This window comes from Cinclus cinclus, chromosome 5 (genome assembly GCF_963662255.1).
Source record: "Cinclus cinclus chromosome 5, bCinCin1.1, whole genome shotgun sequence".
NCBI classification, from domain to species: Eukaryota; Metazoa; Chordata; class Aves; order Passeriformes; family Cinclidae; genus Cinclus; species Cinclus cinclus.
In genome coordinates this window covers 8,684,800-8,710,719 of record NC_085050.1, presented here as the reverse complement: position 1 = coordinate 8,710,719, position 25,920 = coordinate 8,684,800, and the positions used below count along the sequence as shown (strand labels likewise).

General features: G+C 36.8%; 1 protein-coding gene across 1 annotated transcript in view; it reads right to left on the bottom strand.

The window, feature by feature from the left end:
- CFAP99 (cilia and flagella associated protein 99) overlaps nucleotides 1-25,631 on the bottom strand; it is a 53,821-nt gene extending 28,190 nt beyond the window's left edge. Inside the window, exons 1-6 of the mRNA XM_062493329.1 lie at nucleotides 25,603-25,631; nucleotides 22,829-22,956; nucleotides 11,820-11,964; nucleotides 9,649-9,743; nucleotides 2,940-3,052; nucleotides 674-854 (exon numbers count right to left, since the gene is read on the bottom strand). Coding sequence (XP_062349313.1) covers nucleotides 674-854; nucleotides 2,940-3,052; nucleotides 9,649-9,743; nucleotides 11,820-11,964; nucleotides 22,829-22,948 — 654 coding nt within the window. The 5' untranslated portion in view covers nucleotides 22,949-22,956; nucleotides 25,603-25,631. The remainder of the gene's footprint in view (nucleotides 1-673; nucleotides 855-2,939; nucleotides 3,053-9,648; nucleotides 9,744-11,819; nucleotides 11,965-22,828; nucleotides 22,957-25,602) is intronic.
- Nucleotides 25,632-25,920: the final 289 nt, after the last annotated feature.

The following is a 25,920-nucleotide window of genomic DNA, read 5'->3' as shown; positions in this document are numbered from 1 at the left end:
GTACCAGTGTAACTAAGTCACAATCTGAGACAATAAGTAAAATAACTTAGCATTTCAAAGACAAATCTAGTCTCATTTTTGCATGAGCAATGAATTTAAACAGAAAGCCTTAATTTTAGAGATTCAGCATTAAGACAAATAAAATTCCACCTTCAAGGAGGAGCTGCAAACCTAGAGTCCATCTCATTTCCAGTGAAACTGCTTCTCCATTTATTTTAATGAGAATTCATTTACAAAAAAAATCTAAGTTTATGAAACATTTTCATTTGATTGTCCTTTTCTTACCTCCTTCAGTGCATTATCCAAAGAAAACATCCTACAAAGTCAAGGGCAATCAGAAACACTCATATCAATGCTGTCATCAATTTATACTCATTTTGTAGTTCTACTTCTAAAAGTCAAAAAATTACTTTCAGGAACCAAACTTTTCCCATTTCTCTGGCTGGCTTATAAATCCCTCACAGAACACTCACCAAAATGAAAATAATTAGTTTGTTGTTATTTTAAGAAATCTGACATTTAATAGTATAGATAATTGCCAGAGTATTTTTCAATCTGTCAAAGGCTGTACATTTTCTATAATTGCTTTAAGGAGATTATTAACTCCCCACCAAGATTTTGTGCACAAACATACATGAAATTTAGTGTCTTCCAAAAAAATAAACCAACTTACAGGTTTTCTTTTTGGTGGTACTGGCAGAGGTGCTGGTGAGGGTGGAGCAATGGCACGTGGCTTGGGTACAGTCAAATTAAATTCCTTTGGCTGAGTGACTCTCAAAGTCTTGACAGTGGTGGTACGATTATGTAATTTATCTGTGAGCTTTTCAATCAGTTTCTGCACTTTTGGCTGCCACCTTCAAAAAACCCAGATTTTTCAATTTTATTTTGTTTTCCTCTTTGATACAAACTTAAAAACAGTATGTGAGGTTGGCACTGGTGCACATTCTGTAATGATTTCTGCCATTCAATTTTAATAAAACTGACCTATGAATCTGTACTCAGGATTTAGCTACACTGTGCTATTTCACCTCTTGATAGATGCTATCCACCCAGATTACTAGTGGTGAAAAAGCAGCTGTCATAGGCTAATTACACACTTACTATACTTAGATGAAGAGACTATGAACAGTGGTCTGTGTTGCCACATGTACCAACAGAGGACATGCAGATCAACCTTAAAGCATAGGCAATAGGCACTTGCACAGGCAAGTTCTAATAGAAAAAATAGAAAGATCCAAGGAGTTTGGTAAATTAGCCAATGAACCCTCAGAGAGCCGTGGGGGCAGCCAAGAAGATTTCAATTTCTGTAGCTTTGGGCTTGTATCAAGGTTCAGACTTCTAAGGATTGACAGGAAGATGCAGATTAAATGTAAAACACAAACAGGGTATCACAGTCTAATTACAGTGAGAGCTTCATGCCAGTTATTCTTCCTCTATATATGTTATATCCTTGTATATTACACATGCAGTGGAACTTTCCCAGAACTTAAAAAGCAGATGACAGTGTAAACTTGCAGTGAGTTGTTTATAAGACTGTTACCTTAGGTAGTACTGTCATTACAGGGTGAGGCTTGCAAGTAATTTATGCAAGTAATGAAGCTCCACTAAAATAAATAAGACTCTTTATATTAATCTCACGGATATTAAAAAAGAGGAACACAAAGACACATTTAAAAGAATTTCAGCTACTGAACTGACTAAATTAATAGCTGCATCCTCAGACCCCTGAAGGATGTTTCAAACCCAGTAACTAAATCTGGTCTTTAACATTCTTGTATAATTTACATTTGCCACTTCCAGGCAAAATGTGGGTTCATTACACTGAGTGTAGCTGACTGTAAAGGACAGCTCCAATAAACTTGGTGCTGATGAAACAAGCAGTAGCCTAAACTTCAGCCTGTATGAATGTGTATGTGCAAGAATTGTGTGGGTATGGATGTATACCTCCATGCCTCTCTATCTCTATTTTTATACCATTCTAAGCATTTGTTTTAACTCGAATCACTACAATGAAATATTTAGAGTCAAATTCTGACTTTAAAAATATCCCTGTGGTCCCTGTAGAACTCAGTGGAATTCAGAGTAGTGCAAGCCAAATCTATGTTATTTATTTGCTAAAGAGCTAATAAACTACACAATGTGAAAGGATTAATTCTAGGGACTTTGATATGACAGAACCAGATGCAAAACTCCTTTTCAGCTCATGTAATTTATAGCACGTTTTTGTTTAATATTGTTTACCATCATCTGGGTTAATCTATACTGCATTGAGAAGGATGTGTGACTGCAGCTACATTGGTGTAATTTATCTGTTCTGGGTAAAAAATGTGAGTAAAAAGTGACCCAGTAGGCTGCAGAGCTACTATTTCTCCACCTGAAAATGTTCCAGTTTGGCAAAGGGTACAGTTGCTGCCATATCACCACCTAACCAATGAGTGGATGCACCTCAGAGCATTTAAGTTGTTAAATGGTGCTGCAACTGTGTAAATAAATAATAACTTAAAAAAACTTGCTTATATGCTCGTCTGATTTGCTCAGAAGGCATTTTATGACCATCAGAATAAACAAGTCTGTGCATAAAGCCAAAATCAGGGAAGTCAAATATTTTTTCAAATTCTTAATGTCATACAGATGTTGAAGTGACTGATGAGGTACGACTGTGAGATAATTTGAACCTTCTATTTTACTTTTTTTCAGAGTATGATGTTTTATCTATTCAGGGGCATCATGGAGCAAATGTACAGCTGTGGAAAGACTTTTCAGAGGGAGAACCTTGCCTCTGGGTAAGTGAAAGGGATTGCTAAAGACTTGTGTAGACAAGAAGGGTTCTGAATGACTTCAATAGGAGAAACACTTCAACAGAAATGTGAGCTTTGAGGGGAAGCTTTGCCCAGCTTTTAAACTTTGAGGTGGCCAGAGGCCACTTAAATACTACTTACCTTAGCAGTGGATCAATCCAGTTCTCTTTTACATACACTGAATCGTAAAAGTGACTCCATTCGTCTTTTATCCATGTGTTCAGATACAATTCATTGAAGAAGAATCTAAGAAACTAATAATAAGTGTTTTTTTAAAAATATGAATGTTGGAGACATGGTGTATATAGGATTACAAAAAGATAGTTGCTTTTACTATGAACACCACTGAGGAACTTGCTTGTATTTGACCTTGTAATTATAAACATAGATGCTTGGTATTTTTAGGTTCTTATTAGCTGGTGGACAGTCCTATGTCTTTTAGCTGTATTTTGTGAAACACTAATAGATACTAAAAATTGTTTTGTGGCAAAACAAAAAAAATAACTAGAGGCTACAACATAAAGATGTGTTGATTCATCTTCAATGTGCTTCAAAGATTTTATTCAAAATTAATTACAACTGGAATACACTGATTTTAGTATAATTTTACAATAGAGTGTCAGACTCTAATAGACCCGAGGCAGACTTCTGATTATCTGTAACTGGAACACCCATGAAGCCCTGAAATATATCAGGCCTGGCACTGCAGCTGAATGACTTAAATTCTTTTTAGCTCCCTGGGAACTGGGCAGAGAGAATTGCTGAAAACTGTAGTAAATGCTATACAGTGTGGCTTTTTCTTTTATGGAAATATAATTAATTGCCATATTCCCATTAAAAGAAAAGACTGAAATTTGGCACACTTATAGACTGTAGGGGTCTACATGCTAGAGAAATAACAATTAACATTTGAACTTTTGTTTGCCACTCAAGTTCACCAGAAGGTCAAAAAGCCTTTCTTTAAATCTTGGAGTATTCAAATGGCCTTTTGAAACGCTCTTGAAAAATGGCACTCAGATTCAGCCTGTATCAGTTACAGCAATATAAATTCCAAACTTGAACCTTAGCTCTTCCATTAAAATTCTTGGAAATGAAAGTACAAGCATGATGCTGAAATAATTACACTAAAAGTGAAAAGGTCCACTAAATAATTTTGACATTATGAGACATACTGGGAAGCAGTGTACTGTCACTTTGAGAAGCTTCAAATGGAGACTTGCAGATCTTATTAGACTTTGCATCAGCCCCATCTTAAGGTGTTTTATACAGAGCCATAGAATTCTTTGTATTGAGTTTTTAGTTCTTCAGAACTACTGAGTAGCTTCTTAATTCAAATATGGTGCCAGACCCAAGGTGCCTCAGAACTTTGTGAGTAATTCAGTGACAAACAATTCAGATTTCACTCAGTGTCTTAGGCTGCAATGCAAGATGTAACCAGCAGTGTGTATTCTATGACCATCTGTTGAAACCAGGTGGGGCAGTTTTCTTTATCTCTTACATGACCCATGCTTTGTTCAGAGAGATATCTTCTGTTAATGGGCCATTGAGTCCCACTGCATGACTGATAAAATTACATCATCCCATGGGGAGATGCCCTACCCAGGGGGAAGAGCTAAGCATTTCCTACCTAGATAAAATCTGAGATTTAGAATATCAGAGCAGCCTTTTCCCATTGGATTCCCAGAGGAAGACCAGGCTCATCTTTATCACCACTAGACCTTTGGAGGAAAACTGCCCCCTTCTACAGGACCACTGCTTCAACAAAACCACATCTGTCACTCCAGGACTACAGGCACCATTTAATGGGACTGCTACCAATACCCTGACTGACAGGGTGTCAGGTTGTATTCTGGCTCTGTAAGTGTTTAGTTTTTTGTATTACTGTATGTTTATTTTAATAAAGAACTGTTATTCCTATTCCCATATCTTTGCCTGAGAGCTCCTTAACTGCAGAATTATAATAAGTTGGAGGGGGTTTACATTTTCCATCTCAAAAGTGGTTCCTGCCTTCCTTAGCAGGCACCTGTCTTTCAAACTGAGACACTCAAAGTGTTTGCTGCAGATGTTCAACAGGTCTAGAAAACCTGCTACTTGAAATCCATAGTCTTGATGTGACCATTCCTAAGGAATTAACCTTTAAATGTATTGTACTTTAATCTGTTGTGCTTTTGGTAGTCAAAAGACTGATCTGCACTGCAGGACTAAATAAATATTATCCCCTTGGATTTCCATTTTTGTCTAGAAACTACTGCTGCTCCCTAAATTTGCAGCTTATCAACACATCATCCAAAAGAAATTCTTTCATCCCTAAAAGCTTGATTATGAACTAAGTGTTGAATTGTGAAGAAGTTGAGGGTTTTGATGCTTCCAGATTCTGCGGTATTTAATAAGCATATGGTGAGGGATGCATTTCATCCCATTGGCCTAGAAAGTCATTCATTGTCCTTGCAGAAGATCTTCCTTTGTAGCACATGCATATTTGATTAAATTTGTCACCTAACAGTAACTGTACTTCTGCAATGTGTAAATACAATGGCAAAAGTCTAGACTGAATTCATACCTTCCACCAGAAAGGATGCATAGTGTAGACACTATTTCTACCAGCTATTGTAACAAAATTGTACATCCAGTTATCCCAGCAATGTGATTACAGTGAACATATCCCCTACCACAGCACTGGTCTTATGGGAAACCCTGACTATACATGAAGTTTATAAAAGCCCATGTAGACAAATATGTGTACAGGGATTACAATACAATATTGATCATGAGCTGGTAACACTTAAGACAGACCCTGAGGTCTGAGCTGGTTTCAAATTTCTAGGTATTCAGAGAGCTCACAGAAATAGAAAAACTGCAGGTGGTGACTTGTAAATATTCCAGTTTGTTTTTTTTTTCACTAGCTACCATTAAGCTGAACTCCTCCCTCTCTGTGTCCTCTTCTACATCCTCAGAGCCTAGTCAATCCTCATAGGCTTCAGTCAGTTATCTGCTACAGTGCCACGTGAAACTACACCTCTGAATTGTTGTTTCAGCTCTCATTGCCTCTCTGTCTCCTGAATATTTGCTGTAACTATCTTTCACAAAGCAACTCAACTAAGTCTTCAAGGCAGATGAAACTATAAAGGCATGCAGTGATTTAACAGCTGGCTGATACAGCTTGAGGCTTCCTGTAGCAGCACCAGTCCTGTACTGGTTACTAACATTTCCCCCTATATTAAAACAAACAGGTAATTATGTGATTGATAAATGCTATTTTGTACTTCTGAGGTACAGAGAATGGTTAACTGTGTAATCAGATATCAACACTGTGATGTATATTTTTGTAGAGTTTTAGTCACAATCTCCAGAGAAGTTTCACAATATGCACATACTGTGCACATACTAGATATGCCACGAAATGCATACTAGAGAATTCTTGGAACACAGCCCTGGAATGGTCATCCAGGCACTGCAGGGATTGCAAATGGCAATGCAGGATGACTGGACGTCATTTCTGACCAAAGTGTGCCTGAGCCAAAGATCACAATCTTAGTTGTCATAATCCCTATTACAGATGGTGATAAGACAACAAAACTTTTGTGTTTTGTGAACTGAATTGCCAGGAAAAGTCCCTAATATTTTTGTTTTGCCTTTGGTCACATGTGACACAGGTGGAAAGCCCAAAATCAGCAGTCATTGCTTTTACAGCAGCAGAATGGGGCTTCTCTCAGATTTCTGTTTGGATGATACCAGGTTCTGTCTCCTTAGCAAAGTCACTGGTAGTCATTTTGGTAACAGTATCATTCTGCTTACTTCTCTGTCTTGAACATTCCACAACTTTCACTACTTAGACAGCATGATAATGAAGATCCATCTCCCTTCTGGAAGTGATGGAATTACACCAGCAATGAACTGTACCTGTGTTTGTATTTTAATGTATACTCTGGCTGTGGTAACACAAGTGTGTATAATTAAAGACTCTTCTGTAATGCATTCTTACAGGTGGGCTGAATTAATACCTTATTTTTGAGAATTTGAACTTAATATTCTTAACACTCTTTTACACAGTGGGATCATACAGATTTCTAGAAAACAAATTAAAAAAATGGGAACTTTCCTCATCTGGTATTATCTTTACATCAACGTAGGCACTTGCAGAGCTGCAATGCTTACATTCACAATATAAGCTTTTGTCTCTGGAGTTAATGAAGCAACTGCAGGAAACAGCACGTTCTGTTTCTGCATACAGATCAGCCCCTGCCTGAAAACATTATTGACCCAACTTGGAGTGGTTTTACCCACCATCCACCATGAGGCTACCACCACGCCCTGCTATTCCTATCTCATCTTAAATTCTATTACAATGCCCAGTTCTTATGTAATGATATTGCTTAGATGATCTCAGAAGTTCTTTAGAACTGCTTTTAGAAGCAATCAGAACTTGAAACAGAAGAAACAGGTCCTTAACTGCTAGAAAGAAAACACTATGTATTTTGTATTTTTTACAAGACAATTCAGAAATTACAAAGCTATTTATTTCAACTTTTTATTTCAACAGTGTATTTTCTCTAACACACAAACCCTTAAATTTTAAAATAAATACAGAAGAATAGCATGTAGAATAATAGAATCCAAAACCAGATTTGAGCCAGCAGTGGATGGGTAATTTCTTAAAAGGATAATCACACTAAAGTTACAAGAATGGGTTTTATCCTATGGTTCTATATTTATACCACCGTAATTTTTTTTTTGCATGTATTCTTAATATAACAGAATGAAAGCTTGTGATTTTCTGTTCAAGCAAATAAACGTGTAAGTGAGGAAGCATAGTTATTCTGCCTGGCCTTAATGAAAATATTGAAACATTCATCAAATGTAAGGAAACACTGTGACTTTGAGTTGAATGGATTCCATAATACAGGTCTTTAAGAGAAAGATATTAAATCTCCCACAGGTTGACATCATTCACCTGAAGACTATTCATTTGAATAGTCTGCATGAAGAAAATTCCACTCAGCCTGTAATGTGTGAAATTTATTTTTTAATTAAAGTAAATCTGTCCTATGTAAATATATGTGAATATTTTTTTCAGTGTCTTAACTAAACTCAGACACATCAGGCAAAATCCAGAGGTCAGCATCCTGAAGGAGGATCCCAAATAACTTTTGTTGCTAAGGCTGCAGATCTGCCTTCTGCTCTTTTCTCTCTGTTGCTGGGGGGACAAAATGCTGCTTCTAAATCCTCTGCTGCAGGTGCATTAATTTAATCTAGCATCACTTTGGAGACAAAGAAACTGTTCTAATGCAAGAGAAGCAAAACTAGGTACCATGGTGATGAGGATCTGGTAGGATCTCATAGTTAAGATGAGTATCTTACCTAACTTTAAGCAAGACTTAAAGTCACATCTGCTACAATGATAGCAGGTGCACAACACTGGAATATGCAGCACTTTCCTATTAGAAAATAGTTATTCCAGATAAGGAAGGAGAAATTATCTAAACCAGAACATCAGGGCACTGAGGCTTAAGATGTATAAAGCTAGATGAATGGAATCAACAAGAGGTAATTAGCATGATGTGGAAAAATTGTGTTGCTAGCTGAATGAGTTCAAGATGCATCCAATCCAGTAGCTCGTGTCTTAAGATGTTTACCAAAGAAGGGGCTGGGAGAGCATTTTAGACAGTGATTTGTCTGTCTACCAGATTATGATAATTCTTCCAGCCACTCCTCTGTTCTTTCTGTTAATGAAATACATAATTTTTGTCTCTGAATGGAATTAATAATAAGGATTCCATAGTAAGTCCATCTAAAAACAGACACCTTAACCTACTCTATCCCTACATATTGTAAAGCGACTCTACTCATTAAAGACACACTGGCAACCAGATGAACATTCAAAGTAATCACTATAAGCATAAACCTTAGCCTTTCGAGTATTAATTATTAAAATTTGCCAATCTTTTAAGTTCCATCTTTGTTATTCAAACAGCATCTTTGGACTATGTTTTGAAACACCTGGATAATCAAAGGTTACAGATGCTGTGTCACCAGTGATTTAAATTTTAGCCCATTTTTCTGAGAAAACAGGGCTTATGAGAAAGCACTGCTGCTCAGTTTATCCCTCTGCTCCTCTATACAACATAGCCTTTAAGATAATTAGCACTTCCACTTTGAAAGATAAGCAGAAAATAATTATATTTCTACAGTTATAATGAAAAATAGCAAACAAATAATAGTGGAAATAGTGGAGCAGCCCCCAAACTCATGACTCCAGAAAAGGACAGGGAAGAAGAATTTTGTTGTCCCACTTTTTGTTTGGCAACAGTGGTTTGGTCAGTTGCATGTTGTACTGGGGCAATTGGTACATGCGTAGCTCCAAGCCAGCCAGTGTTTTTTGGGAAGGAGAAAAAGTGATGGAAGCACAATAAGCTTGACAGTGAAAGTGGAAGTGGATTGTTCAGGGGAAAGAAAAACACTAAAAATTAGGAACTGCAAGTTTCAATAGATAATTGCATATGGAAAAAATATCTGTCTTAAGTCAAAGAAACAATGTGAGCAGAGGCAAGAGTAAATGTGCGACTTAAAGGGACAATTATAAATGATATAAACTATAAATTAGGTGATCATTTAACCTCAGGTTATATAAAATACATTTTAAATTGATCTTTGACTGAATATAAGAATCACCCTGCAAGTAAAGAAGTTGAAGGGGTTTTTGATAACAAAATACTAATTTAATTATGAATTTTAACAGAAAATAACAGTAATTTCTCCATTTAATTTATTCTCAGAGTTGAGAAAAGTAATTTGATTAATCAAACACAATGAACAGATAATTATTGTTAAAAAAATTCTGTACTTTGATTACCTGTTGCATTTTTGCAGTGTCCAAGGATTTCACAATTCTACTGAAGTGCTGAAGACCAATCTCTTGTAGTTGAAAAGTAGCTAGATAGGAGATAACTACCAAAAGATACATACATTCAAAATACAGCATGCAATCCTAAGAAACCTACAACCTATACTCAACATACTCTGGGATTTAGACTGTTACCTTAATTTTAAACAGTTTGGATAGTGAATTTTTCAACATACTCTGGTTTTAATGTTTTCAGAGATGATAGCTCTTACTCTTCTGTTACAAATTTGCAGTTTATTATAAATAAAAACATAGATAACAAAAATTTTAAACATAGAACTTAATATTTCTAGTATTTATTTTGCTTTTATTTTCCAAGTGATCATATTGCCTAACATGTTGTAACCTTTGCTTTTATTCTGAACTGGAATAAAATAAAGTTTTCAAATTGTGAAATTTCAAACCTGAATCTTGCACCCTGTATGGCAAATACACAGTTCAATGATCTCGGAGGTCTTTTCCAACCTAAATGATTTATGATTCTATTCTATGATACAGAAAGAGGCACAGTCAGTACTGTGAAATTTTAGTAGACCTGTAAAGTTCATGGGCCCCAGTATCAGCTTTCATTTGTTCCCACTCACTTTGATCAATCAGGCTTCACTTCGAGCACAGTGTTTTAGCTGCCACCAAATTGTAATGGTAAAATCAGGAAATTCTGACCAATGTGCTGCAGCCAACTCAGTGTATCTTTATGCTTCAATCTCATGTGCTTTAGTACAGCAATGTATTTAATCAGTCTTAGCAGAATATACATTTATCTCCTACAAGCTTTATTAAATTCAAATCTGCTCACACATAGCAACAGCCTTTATAAGCAGCTTTGATCATTTAAGTGTCAATGCAGCTTGGCAAAGGGAATCAAAAGCAGCTTAAAAAATGTAAGCCAATGACCTTAGACTCTCAACTTGTTGATAAAGGAAAATTTTCTGTTCCTATCCTCTGCCTATGATTAATGGAGGCTTTTGAGTGGACTGGTCCTGACAATCCAATTATGGCAACACTCAGCTTAAAGTTATAATTTATGTGCCTCAGACAATGAAAAACATGGTTCTGGAGAAATGGAGACAATGAAGCATTACCATTTAGAATAAACTTGATACACTAATAATTTCATCCTTGACAGTTTAGATTCCCTTTTGTTTGTTGTTTGATTTATATTTCTGTGCTTTTCCAGATTGTGACAGAAGCTTCCAGAATTATAATAAAAATTAAGTAGCTTTTAATACACAAAAAGTATATATATAATGTACATTTATATTAGATAAGTTTCTTTGTATTTTTCAACCACTTTGAATTAAATTGACTTTTAAATATACCCACAAAGGTTCAGAACTTATCTGACTAAGAGAACCAGTGACAGGGGTATTTGTGATTCCAACTTATTTAAGGACTTAATAGATCAACCTCAGCATGTGTATATTAAATAAATATAAATATTAATAAATAAAAATAAATAAATTTATAATATTTATATTATTTTTCATTTATTATTATTTCATAATATTTCTCAATATCTGAAATAACTGTGGAAGTAGTAACTACCCTAATTAACTGGCTCACACTATTAAATATAGTTGTATCAGAATTGATTCTGAACAAGTAACTAAAATTGAAAATAATTGACCTCACTCCTGGAGAAAGATGGAAGTTTACTTGTCATTGTGGTGGTCAGTAATGAAGAAACCCATGCATGGATAGAGACAATTGTGTCTGCATGCTGAGATGTGCTCTGTTCCTCAGCACACACAGCTTTGTTACACATTTTTTATCTGAATGGCAGAGGTACTGGGTTGCACAGAAGAGAACAGAGGGAAATCACTGAAGAACGTTTTTGAAAGGGATGCTTAAACTTCCAAGATGCTTTTTCCAGCCACTGATGCTATTTTCCAACTTCATCTTACCTTTTTAATGTAAAATCCCGTTAACACCTGTAAGATTTCAGACTAAATAACAATTTCAGGTTTTGGACTTCACATTCATTAGGACATTGGAAAAGGTCCTGTACTTCACACTGCACTAGACACAATGACAGGGTTTCCAATGTAATATAATACCAAGACCTACACTAGTAAAATTATATTTTTTGAAAAACATTTGATAATGTAAAGACAACTTACCTATATAGAGATTATGCTCAGAAATTGGGCAGTATCTCCCATCCTGAACATAAAAGGCATTGACGACCACATCCAATATGGATTTATATTCTGTGCAACCTGCTAGTGTATCCAATACAAATTTTTCTTCTGTCACATTAAGAGTCTATAGAGATACAAATTTAATAATGGTTAATATATTCTGGAAAGAAAATAGTTGTGTACAAAAAGTACAATCATTTTGAAGTAACTGGGAAACATGAACAATGAACAGCAGTGCCTTTGGTTGGGCTGCTGCCCTTGTAATTAATGCTATTGATTCAAATAGGGGCCATCCTAGCAAACTAATGGCCCTTGTTAAGTAAAATGTAACTTTCTCCAATGTTAAGTGTTCATTTTACCTGCTGACATAAGCATTGAGTTAAAAGACCTTCATGTGTGAATGTCAGCAGTTGATGCAAAGAAAATCTGAAGTCTCTGAGCTATTGAGCAATTATTAACTTAGTCAACAGTATGAGAAATTTTCAGTAAGATTTTGTTTTCCCTCAGGAAACCTCTTCTTTCTTGAAGTCTGTGCTACTTAGGGAGACTAAACTGAGGGGAGAAGCCAGACAGAGATTATGGAAAAGACTCTTAACTGCTACTGAAACCCAACTTTGTAAAACATGACTAAGTTAAGATAAACCAGGGAGTCCCAGGGTTCTTTTTAATGCAGACTGTTTCTTATCCAGCTAATGCTCCTGGTCACTTGTAATGTTCATGCAGTATCCCAAGAGAACAGGAGAGCAGGGTGCTCACTGCCTTCTGGATCCTACCCCGTAATCCTTTTAAAAAGTCTGGATGCTCCTCAACTTTAAAGAGTTTCAATCACAATAAATAACCTATGCAATGTCTGCTACTATATGAGATGAACTTCTGGTATGAGCCACCTTTAAACATGGCAATAAAATCTGAGGCCCAGAACAGTTTGTTATTACAACAATTGAAAATGGCCAGCTGAGCTATGACAAAATGACAAACAATAATGATCCTTCCATTTAAGGAGGTTAGACAAGGAGCCAAGAAAAAGGCTAAGTGCATCTTCCGAAAATGTGTCATCCACATTTGATGTATGATCTCTCCCAGAGCTCTGAGGTGTGGGAACAACTGAACTGCAATAATATATCAGATGAGATGATGCTCACCTTGCCTGGTAGGTTGTCTGCTATCCTCTTGATTGCTTTATTTCCCTAATGTGAATAATTTCTAGTTTGTTGGTATTATTAAAGGCTGCTGGATGCAACTCTGTGAGTTTTCTGATGAGTGTCACTATATAGGGCTTTGAGATTTAGTAAATATATGGCAGAATTTAAAAATTACCATTCTAGTATTTAAAGGTAAAAAATTATGCAGAAGAATTCAAAGTGCATTTTCTCAGGTTGTCATCCAGAGCAAGCATAAATCTTTTTCACTACTCCTGCTCAAAACCCAGATTTTGTTCCTTTTAATTTTTGCATCACCACCAGGAAAAAATGAGTAAAGAGATTGAAAAAAAATCTTAAAATATGCAAAAAAAAATTTAAAAATGGAAAGTATGGATTCCATCTTGCTAAGCACTGAGGATTCTTGTGAGGCACACAGTTCATTCTAAATACACCTTTTATGGATGAAGATTTATGTAAGTTCTTTCATGAAACTAACAAAACAAAAACCCATAAATCTAAGCCCCCACTAAATGATTAAATATATATATACATACATATATACTATATATATATATATATGCATATATGTATATATAATATTTGATATGAGATCTCTAAGAATTTACTACAAAAGGCAAAAGCAAACCTAATAACTGAATGGCAAAGTCAGAGGGGACGTAGTTCCAGTGAAAGCAGGATTGTGACATTTTGAATCTAAAACAATTGCTCCCCTTGAGCAAAGGGTGGTATTTATGAGGAAACTGTAGAAAATTGTAACTCTGTTAATAAACAGAAAGTCCATCATAAAACTGGTCAATCCTGTTGGAAACAAGCCCAACAGAAACTCTTTCTAACTAACTCTAAACTAACTAACTCTTACTAATTAACTTCTAAACTCTGCTAGGAATCTAAAATTTGTTGTTTTCAAGGTCTTAGATCAGAATCTTTGCATTCGTGTTCTGTGTAACTTCATATAAAGTGGCAAACCTGTGCTTTTCAAATGCACTTTGGAGACAAGTAGACAAACAGGTAACAACAGGACACCACTTGTGCCCAAATTATCTCCTATACAGTGGAGACTACAGCATAAAAATGCAGTTGCCTTTCTACATTTACTCTGCTTTTACTGCTGTGAGTTAACAACTCAGTCAGAAGTGTTAGGATGAACACAGTTCTTATTCTTGCTTACACCTTGATCAAGAATGTACATAACCACAACAAGGTCTTGAGACAAGCAACAAGGTGACAGAAGTGCAGCCTGGGGACAGCTGTGCCCCACAACATAAGTACTGACTGGCAATTTGGGGACCACAGGACAAAACATCTTGTCATGAGACATAATCAGTTGAATGTGCTTTCAGCCACAGAAGGTACTAAATGTTCTGTTTCTACCTGTAAAAATCGAGAATAGTTGAGCAGCCCACAGCTGTGTCACCTCAGGAAGTGATCTCATCACTACTCAATCAACTAATGAAAGCTGGGCAGGAGGAGTACTTGGATAGGAGAGCCCAAAGGTGAGCTTTGCAGATAATCTAGTCAATCAAAACCCAAGCCAGTGCTTTAAACCAGTTAGAATAATCTCTCTCTATAGAAAGTGCATTGTGTCCTCTACAAATTTCATCAAGAATATTTACAGTTTATCTGTATATCTGAAATAATAATGGCTTTGGGAAAGTAATGTGTTGGGTAGGTGTAATTTCTAGCAGTAATTCCTAAATGCATTCTTTCTGTGGGGCTTTGTGCTATGCTTTATGTCAGTGGGATGTATTTCAGAGTGGGTCAAGTGATGCTGAAATGGTACAGCATGATAGATTGTATGTTTATAGAATCTTCTGTATACGGTTTTCAAAACACTTTAGTGTTTTAAATTAATTTAAATTAATTGTACTTAGTGAGATTGCTTTTGGCTAATATAATTTTGTACATGCAGGAATTATGGCATGGAGCAGGTAAGAGATTTGCCCCCGGCAACACTTTAAGCCATTGGTGCCAACAAGAATTAATAAATGCTAATTTGTTTGAGCATTTAACTGTCCCTCAAAGCAACTTCTTACCTTTTTAAGTACACTTTAGTCACATATTTCACTGAAACAACTAGCAGTCAGCTAAGTTTGCAAGTACGTGTGAGCCCTTCAGCATAAGCAAGGCCACATAATTTATGGGTGAAAGTAACATGGTAGTACAGGGATCATCTTCTGTTCATTGAATATAAAAAAATCAGAATACAAAACAAATCCTGAACAGATACAAATATCTGGCAGTATTCTCTCTATGGCATTCAATTCTTTTTCTGCTTACTAAGTGTTTAAGTTATAAAAAAACAATCTGATTTTGTCTGAATTTATCCTGAATGGTCCTGGGGAAAAAAATATGTGATTCTCATCTAATTATGTGCTGATTGGCATTACCTCCCCCTTTTGGGAAAACCCTAATACCTGTAGCCTGCTTCCATGGACATATTTTTCCTTCTCTCTGACACACAGCTGTAGCTGGGAATCAGTCAAGTTTCCTCAAAGAGAGAAGAGACTGAGTAAGAAGGGCTTTGAACACAAACAACTTCAGCATGGGTTAGAACAAGAAATAGTATGAATTAAATGGAGAAATATCTGCAAAAGGGAAGCTTTGCCACCGTAGGTGTGTCATAATAAGGCTGGTTACAGTGGGACCTGTTTGAAGAGGCCAGAGAGATCAAAAAAGGAGAGAAATAAAAGCTTTCCTCTGGAGAGAAAAAAGGAAAGAAAGATCAGCTGTGCTCTGTTTGAGACTTCTCAGGCTAAGGATATAATTTAGGTGAAACAAACATTTTAGAAAGAAGAAAATATTTGATGAAAAGATAAAATAGCTTTCACCTCCTGAGAGAACTGTGCAATAGTATGTGGTGAACTTTTCTTCTAGTAAGAACGTGCACATTTTGCAGATACAATCTGATTAGTTTAGAGTCCTTCAGTTATCACTGCTAGTCCTCTCCAAGGGTCTAATCAAAATGCTGTGAAAATGAAAGAAAATATTCCTACTGACGTCACAGAATCCAGTCTTCTTTCTCTCTGAAGTCAGTGAGAAAAAACTCCTGGGATCTTCAGATACAAGCTGGAAAATATCCTGCTTCTATTATTCACAATCTGTGTTGCAGTCACAAGCTAGTATTTTTCATCTTCAGCAGACAGTGCTGACCAATGCTGTACTAAGAGGTACAGTGAACATTATTTTCCCTTGTACTTAACATTAAATCCCAGAACATTGCAGAAAACTCAGATTCCATTTTTTTTTGAAAGATCCTAATCTGTATTTATGTCAGTAACTAAAAATACAAATTAGACTGCTATAATTTAGTAGCATTTTTTTTTCACCAAATCTATCATTCTTGCATTACATTGTCTTCATATTTAAAACTAAATCCATGACTTTTGACATTTGGGGATTTTACTCCCAATTGAGTAAAATCAGTTGAGTGGGCATGTGTGAGACACAGCTGAACCAGAACAAATGAGAACTATGAAGAGTTGTGCCAAATCACACCATGTTCTTGTGAAATGGAGAGCTCATAAACAGGCTTATCTTGCTATCAGCATGAGAGGGATAAAGGAGCAGAACAGTGAATTTGGAGTGGCAGTTCTGGTTTTACAGAAATAAGCTTTTCTCTAGCTGGGATGTATGTAGGAAGGTCAATATGATGGGTCTGATCCTGCAACTCTGATTGAAGCAGATAATTCCAGTGAAAATGAAGTGAGTTATTTGCATAGAGAAAGGCACAAACATTGCATGCTAACTCCTGTGTTAAAATCTGTCTCTTGTTATCGTAGCCAAAGCTTGATTCTAACAGTCACAAGGAAGAACAATACCTGGGATGCTTCAGTTAGGTATAAAATTTAATTATTTTTCAAAATGAAAAGATGCAGTCCATTTCTGTAAAAGGTCTGATGAAATGATATTGTTATGCACAATGTGCACTGGATGAAAGATCACCTTTGGATATGGTTTAGTACACAAGAATGAAAATATTATCTGGATGGCATCAGTCTGATAAAAGGATTATTAAAAAGCATTTAGGAAGATAAACAAGGAGAAGTAACCTGACCATTCAAATGAAGAACAACAGGAACACATGTAAATTTGAATATGAATATATAATAATTTTAAGATCTGTGACAGACTTAGGAATTATTTTAAGTTAATGTGTTATTCAGGATAATTCAAATAGAATTCTGTTTTAATAGCAACAAGGTTACAACATTGAAGCAAAAATGCTTAACTGGACTTACTTGTTTTTAGGAGGTTGGAGGGAATAATATGATTCTTTGTGATTGAAGGTGAGGGTTTGTTTGTTCCAGTTAGGAATCATCTATCATATTTCTACTGAATCTGTGGTTTTATTGAAAATATTTGCAGTGAAAAACAAGTCATAAATATTATGTTATAAGCATTGTAAATTACAGTACAATAAACATGAAGACTGTAAATAAATTACAACTCAAAATTCCTGGAAGAACATAAAGTCTGATCACTCACTGAGAACAATAAGCAGAAATTCCTTTTATGATGTAAAGTTTACATGTAGCAGAAATAAAATATATGGAGTTTAACACCTCTAGATGGATTTTGATCATAACATTCTAATTAGAGGAAACTGTGTTATCATCTCCCATTATTCAATAATTTAAAATCCTTCCGTATTTTACCTCTCTAAAACAAGAGGCTAATAATAATTAAGTTTTCCTAACTCCACTTTTATAGAGAAACCTGAACTAGGAGTTGGAAGATAGGAACTGAGATTTGAATGTGTCTTTCATGCTTCCTGAGTGGCCTTGTAGAGATCATGTTCTCTCTAGACACCTTAGTTTTAAACACTGACAAGTACCTGGCACTCAGCAATTTGTTTATACATTTCCATCACACCAAAAGAACATTCCATCTTTATACATAAAGTGGTTCAGACAGACCTGAACTACTGTCCCAGTAATAGTTTACCTTTCCTTAACCTCACTTTCATTTTTTTAGAACTAATTTTCTGTTTTCCTGTTTGTATATTGAAACACTGATTGGATGCAAAGTGCAATGAGTGAAAAATGTATCTCAGTGGTTATTTGATGTAGTACCTGCTTATCTACTGCAATTACAAAAATGCAGGGAAAGATGGTGCTTTTTCAAAGCAGCACACAGGGATTAGGAGTGTAGCCATTGCTGCTGTAAATGGGCTGTGTAAAGCTAAATCCCACATACAGCTAGGAAAAAAACATACCTCTGGAGAGCAGAATCTAATGCCACCATTTCCTACAAATAAATTACTTTTCTCGTGTACACCAAGGTATGTACAGGGTAGTGCTTCTGGCTTTGGGCAGCTCCTCTGGAATATGCTCAGAAGCAGACTGCACAGCCAAATGTTTTCCAAAAGGATTTCTGTCTCAAAGCTTGAAACAAGATTTCCTGCACTGAGAGGATATGCTCAGATATGTAACACTGATATTTGAATGATATTATAAAGATGCATTAAGATGTTAAAATAATAATAATCAAGAGGTTGATTCTGCTTCTGCTGGAGTTAATACATAACCTCCCATGTTATTTGAGAGGAAGAGTTGAAGGCAGCTCATGTGGCCTCATACATGTAACTGATTTTTGACAGGAAGCTGTCAATTTTTCAGGTTTTAACCTATTTTCCTATTTGGAAATACTAAGTAGTTTCAAACTAAATGCAAGGAAACAACTGGGGATGTATTTTCAAAGTGACACACAGGGGTCAGCAAGTGAAAAATAGCCATTTCCATATGTTTTGTGTGAATTTCAACTGTAGCAGTGAACTCCCCTGCAGATTCTATGTGTCCTCACCACGCTCAGTCCAGGGCAAACAGACCTTTCACTACAATACAGGGTGAGCCTGGGACAAGCCCTGCTGGGTCAGTCTGGGAGCTCAAACTGATAGAAGAGAGCCTGTTTCACCTATCTTCTCTGTGGCATCTGCCTCTGGTGGGCTTCAGTTTGAAGAGAGAGAGACAAATTTTTTTAGGTACAGCAGAGAGTGGAACTGAATGTGCAAGAACTTTGAGGTGAGCAGAACAATACCAAAGAGGTGAGCAGGACTGGCTGCACAATGACAAGAGTACTGGAATCAATCACTTGAAGAGATGGAACTGGGACAGGTTAAATAAAGAGACCTGGGCAAGTAAACTTGAGGGCAAGAGAAAGGACAGGGACAGAAAAATGATGGAGCATAGAACAGAACTCAGTTTATCCTTTTCTGCCATCCACTCAATATTTGGCTAGCAGAGTATTCCAAACCTCTACAGTGCATTGTGCTGTATTTGACAGTGTACAGCCATTGTGCACTGTCAAAATAGAAAAATTTCTACACAGTCTTTATGAAAGACCAAAATATACTATTTCACATAATCATTTATTTTGACTTTTGTTTTAATTATTTATGTAACCTTATGTGCATCTAGAAATTAAAAATAAAAACTTGCTGAAGATTGACTATGCTCTGGACTGTTGTCACCTTTGCAGCAGCAGAGTGAAACCAAAAGAAACCTGTTGGATTTTGATCAGAATATTCAACAACGACTGATTGTATACTTACTGAAAAATACAATATGGAAATCTATGAATTCCATCTTACTATTATTTGCAAAGCAAGTATATTTTCAACCAGGTGGCTTCAACCCGATTTATTTCTTGCCTCTTTCTGGTTTATATACATTCATATTTTAAAGTCCTTCATTTAAAAATATAATTGTTTGCCCACTTTCACTTCTTTTCCTGTGCCTCAGTTCACCAGCTATTTTTACTGCTTTAATTTGCAAGGATTCCCACAAGAACAGTCTCATGCCTCTGGTAAATGGTTGACAGGGATATCTGGATCAAGACAGATTGTGCCTTCCAGACTCCCTCTTGTAGCACTGCATCCAGCTTCCTTTCATAACATACTCCCATTTATCATGTACACAAATAAGAACCATGAACCTCAGTCTAGGATGTTGACCTGTCTCTGTGACATTTCCTTCTTCTTGTTGTCAGTTTAATTTCAACAGTGCAAAGACAAAGTTTCAGAGCTCATGCTATTTCTTTCCTCAGTTATTGGTTTTATTGCCACCCTGCCTGTCAGTCAAGCCCACAACTCCAGAGGTCATTTTTCATGCAGATTACTCCCCAGTATATCATCACCAGTTTATGTGCACATCTTCTTCACTCTTTTTGAACAGTACATTCCAAATAATATTTTCCTATCACTTCCTAGCTAAAATTCTAAGGTAGTGTCTCAGAATTTTCTATTTTATTGAAATAAGTGTCTCTTTTGTGGGTTTAACCAACCCCATCTCAGTAAACCAACCATCTGGAATGCTACTGTTAAGTTCATCCTGCTAGTCCATTGATTTGACCCACTTACTCCACCTACCATCTCACAGTTGATTCTAGCACATAAAACTAAAGCTGCCTGTCAAGATGCTTCACACCTCAGTTCCATTCTGCATTTCATTTCTTACTCTTTACTGATGTCTTCCCCATTTCTGATCAGCCAAGGATGCCCATCTCTTCATTTCCTTTATTAGATTTCCAAATAAGTAATTTTGTTTAATTTCAATCAGTTCCTACATATACTTCTTCATATATTGCTCTTAAAATCGTCTTTATTCTGACAGAGGTTTTGCTCTGCAAAATGTGCTTGGCTCCTGGCAGTTCAGGTGACAATGTGTGGCTGTCTGAGGTACTTATTTTGAAGATCTGGCACTTGACAAGACTGGCATCACAGTGACTTCTGCAGCCCCTGCCAGTGGGGTACTGAACTCCCTCAAGTATGTTCTGGAATGACCTGTGTGTACTGTGCTTTTATTTTGAGAGAAATAATCTAGCCCAAAATTGTTGGTTTCACCAGGAACATCCCCAGACAGATGAACAATAGGGTAAGGATGATATTTAATGGACGTCATCAACAAGTTATCAAAGAACTAAACAAGACACCTCAGAAGACATAAAGACTCTAAACATCCAAATACAATAAAGATATACATTATGAACAAAAAATACAGTGTTGACATCTGAATGCACTATAAGGGGATGGAAAACTATTACAAGAGTTTAAAAGAACAGAAGACTTGTAGAGAAGTCAAGTGTGATATACTGCACACCTAAGTCAGCAAATAAATAAATATAGTCTTGTAATTATTTAGATTTGGTTTCTTGGAATCTGACTCTCCTGATTTTTTTTCTGGTCAGTAGACAACATGAGGTTTGCTATTTGTCATGCTGATGGCATGAGACAAACAGGTATGAACCTAGTCTGTGATTTAGAGCCAGGGTGTTAAATCAGGATACAAACTGATGGGTTAGTTAATATTAGCTAACTGGTAAGTTACCAAGCCTGGAAATCATGTGTACAAAAATGTTACAATATTTTTAGGATCATATGCCTCTTATCAAACAGAAATAGAAGGAAGTAAATGAATTTTTCATTATTAATTTTAATCACCCATTTGGTACTGAAACAAAGCTGAATTTTATATAAACACAGCTCTTACTTTTTACTTTCTTTGATATCCTATGTAGTAGGTGACTGGAAAGTAGCCCAGAGAAAGATTTTTGCCTTAGCTATCCTCCTTGTCCTTCCTCTTCTGAAAGGGTTTATTATGAAACTTTAGATTTATATTTCTCTAATGGAGTTACTACTTCATTTTTCTTTATATCACCTTTCCTGGGCTGAGAAGAACAATGATCTGAAGACTCACTTTTATAAGTATTTATTTTGGCAGCAGTGGTAACTGAATTTACCTGCTCTCTGGCCAGTGAAAAATTATTATTTTGAAACTGGATCCGTTGCCTGATGTAATTCAGGATATGAATACACAAAGAGTTAGGCCAGTACTACAAGGCAGGAGAGCAGGGTTGGAAAGAAGGGGCCTGAATGGCAACTATTTGAGAAGGCAAGAACCCAAGGAATGGGTGTGAGGCCACTGCTCAGCCTCTGGCTTTCTTATCACACCTCCATGGTTTTATATTATTTTATTCATTTATATTTATGAAAAATCAATGCAAAAGACTATCTGACTGGAATAGCAGTGGTTTATACCTTATTGTCAGAAGGGGAAATGAGCACTGGAGCCACATGGCAGTGTGGAATCAGGGCTCCAACAATGCCATTTGATAACACATGGTACACACAGACAATAGCAGTCTAAACAGTATTACTGTCTTCCCTTAGTGATTTGCTAAAGCTGATTCAAGCCAATAGCTGCCTCAGCACAAGTCAGGGTGACACTGAGGACAAAGAGATGGGAAGAGGTGACAGACTATGCAGAGGAAAGAATGGAAACTGCTTGAGCCAGAACAGATACAAATTGGAAAATCATGGTCTGGTTACTTGCAATATTAAATTAGAATCTGCTGGCTGATTTATTGTCACTGTCCTTCTATACCACTGTTCTGGTGGACACTTATGTCCTCAAAGCAAGAATACCTGAACCTGTGACTCAGCTTCTGAACTGCATTTGTACATACAAATGGGTGGTGCTGTCAGAAGCTTCTACTTGGAAGGAAGAAAAGAATAAGAATCTACAAAACAGCTTAGTCAGAAGTGGAACAGAAGTCTCCCCTATCACAGGCTCATCAAATTTTAGAAGGTGTTGCTTTTTTCCTCCCCCCCCGCCCCTTCTTTTTATCCAAACAGTTTTTCAACCCCTCTGATCTTTACTGCATTGTTTTCTGGTGATAACCATAAAAAATTTTTAACCATAAATGAAAAAGGCACTGTAAGGGAAATCAATGAAAGGTACAAAAACATGTTAGAAAACAGATATCTTTGCATTAAAAATCACACAGTAACAAAGTAAACTGTGTAAGATCAACCAAAACTTAATATACCTGCAACATCATATCTGATTCATTCAAGAAATCCTCCACGCTCTGATTTTCAGGGTTAAACTTGTTAAGCAGTTGTACTATTAGTGCAATAAGTTCTCTATGGCTGACCATCTTCACCATGGAGAATCCTATAAATACAGAAAATCATTACTTTTTCATGCCTCCTTCAGTTGTGGCATAATGCATGGTGATAGGCTCATACAGAAGTTGCACTGCAGTGAAGTAGAAGAGAACATTTAGGTCAAGCTTTCAAAATCACAATTGCTCAGAACAGCTGGCAGGAGAAATGAAAATACAGTACAAACATTAAGAAAATAGAAGACATAACTACATATTGTAAACATCTCAAAATACCTTAGGAAAAAATGGTTGCTGCACCAGGTTATTTGACAAAATATATTTACAGATAATAAAGAGAAAAGCATGGATTTTTGCCTGTGTGCATACAGGTCCTATGTAACACACTGCTCTTCCCAGTGAGATGCATCAGAAAGCAAAATTTTAGTTTTAAATCTCATCACATGTTGCTGTAAACAGACTTTTTTTTCAAAAGCAACAAAAGAAGAGGAACAGAGAGGAATTATAAGGAAGCAATGACTGTTGGTCAGCAGGCTGGGCCATGATCACAGCACTTCAGTGGTCTGGGCCACTGCCAAGATTTCTGAAGGCACAGCAGTTGAACATTTATGTTTGATGCTTTGCTTGTGAAATGACTGGATTTTGTCTATCTCAAATGAAGTCTTGCCCATATGTCTGAGAATGTGCAGGACTTGTTTCCTTGATTTTAATGTTCAGATGACAAGAACTCTAATGCATTTGTTCCTACACACACATATTGTGTATGAAAGACCAATGACAGCAATTATCAGGCCTGAAAGTCATTAATCAGTTTTAGCAATGGGAAAAAAATGAGCACAAAAGTAATTTTCCATGGTGAAAATTAAAATGTATTTTTGAAAATAGTTCTTTTGTTTTATATATCGTCATATTTTGATGTCAGAAAAGAATGCCTGATCCAGATGATTCATTCCCACTGTGGTAAAGATAATTCATTTCTTGCTTTTAAATATTATGATTACATTCCCAGACACTGTGGTATTGTACTCTGCCTTTCAACACCATCTTACTCAATAATTTCCTAAATAGCACTTTTCATTTCTAATCTCAAAGCACCAAAAAAAAATAGTTTGTCTGTGATTAAGTTCAATATAGCCTTTTAGGTACCTTTTATGATCAAGGCAAAAGTGTCCAAATTAAAAAAAAGAAAAAAGGTCCAGCTAAACAGGGTTGGATCATGACAAGGGATGGCAAATACAGAAAGAGGCACCACTGTACAAGGGAATCACTGTTACTCCACTCTGAGAATCATTTGTTTGTCAGGTAAGAATATGCCTAGATTCTTACACTGACAAGGGATTTTGGATAAGTGAGGGATAAATATCACTGTACTTCAGACTGAATCATAATTCAGGCTCCAACAGCTGTAACCAGTAACAAATGATTTTTCTTCTGGCATACCAGTAAGAAATTTGAGCTCTCATGCTCCAATAACCACCCCTCCCTCCAAATAACAATCATTAAACCCAAAAACTGAAATGAGAAAACGAAGATGTGAAGAAATGCATTCAGATCTCTGAACATAAAGGATTTCTTAATAGAAAGAACCCCACTTCTAATTAAAGAAGCTGCTGTTATTATTGTCAATGTTTTAAAACATACACATCAGGAATAAAATGCTTTTGGTATGACATGCACCCTTGTTTCCACAAAGTCGATTAGAAAACTACTTCAATTATTAGGTATAAAATGATATAAATTTATACTGTGCAAAACAGGGCAAAATTTTTCTTCCATTATCAGCTGTAGATTTCAGTTAAAGGAGGTGAGAATCTGAATTAACCTTATTTTACAGTGGAGCTTGGAGATATTTGGAAAGCAATTACATAGGATAAGAATGGCCACAATTGTAGGAATTGGTTTCAATGACCTGAAAGGTTCTTTCAGGCTTTACGTCTTCTCCTACGTTCCTGGCCCAGAAAGACTGTGATTGCATTTCCTCTAATGAAAGGTGTCCTTCTTAAAAAGAGCTGAACTAATCCTCCCTGCAAAATTCACACAGATCAGATGGAAAATGTTCACTCTGAGGATCTTAATTTTAATTTTCATGTATTTCAATGTTTTGCATACCTACTACAAGTGTACACGACACGGTATTTTTTATCTCTTATCTTGTAGAACTTTACAATTAAATACTTACTGTACAAAACCTTCTGCAAGTAAGTTGTATTATGTTTATGAGGTGGGTTAGCAAATGGACACCAAAGCTGGCTACTTGCCCAAAATGTCAGGGAGCAAAGCCCATAAACCATGTCCACAGTGTAACACAGGCCCCTTGGTGTTTTATACTGTACTTACAAACACCTAATAAATACGAACGCTGAAAGAGGGCAGGTTTAGATTAGATATTAGGGAGAAATTCTTCCCTGTGAGGGTGAGACACCGGCACAAGTTTCCCAGAGTTGTGGATACCCCATCCTTGGCAGCGCTCAAGGCTGGATAGGGCTCTGAGAAACCTGGGATAGTGGAATTGCCCTGCCCATGGCTGGGTTGTCGGAAATAGATGAACTTTAAGGTTCCTCCCGACCCAAACCCGACTGTGATTCCATGACTGTATGAAAGTACAGGAACGAAGGAGTCACGAGTCTGCCCAGGGCACCCGCCACTTTCACGCATCGGGAATTGCACCCGGCTTTCTTTCTGGAGGTGTCACGTACGTTCGCATCTGCCTTGTACCGCCGCTCCCGCACCCGCTCCGCTCCCGGTCCCGGCTCTTCCCGGCGCTCGTGCCGCCCGTGTCCCAACGCGGAGCCCCAGCCGCTGGGACCGCGCCGTTGCCAAGGAGCGCGAGGGCTGCTGGGAGCTGTAGTCCTCCTGCGGGCCCGCCTCAGTGTTGAGAAACGGCGCGACGGGAGACCCGGAACTACACGAGCGGGGAAACAAGATGGCGGAGGTTGTTTATTGCCGTTGGCAAGGAGCTAGTTCCTCGCCCGCCCGGTGTTTCCACTTACAAGCAGCCAGCGGTCGGTGATCCG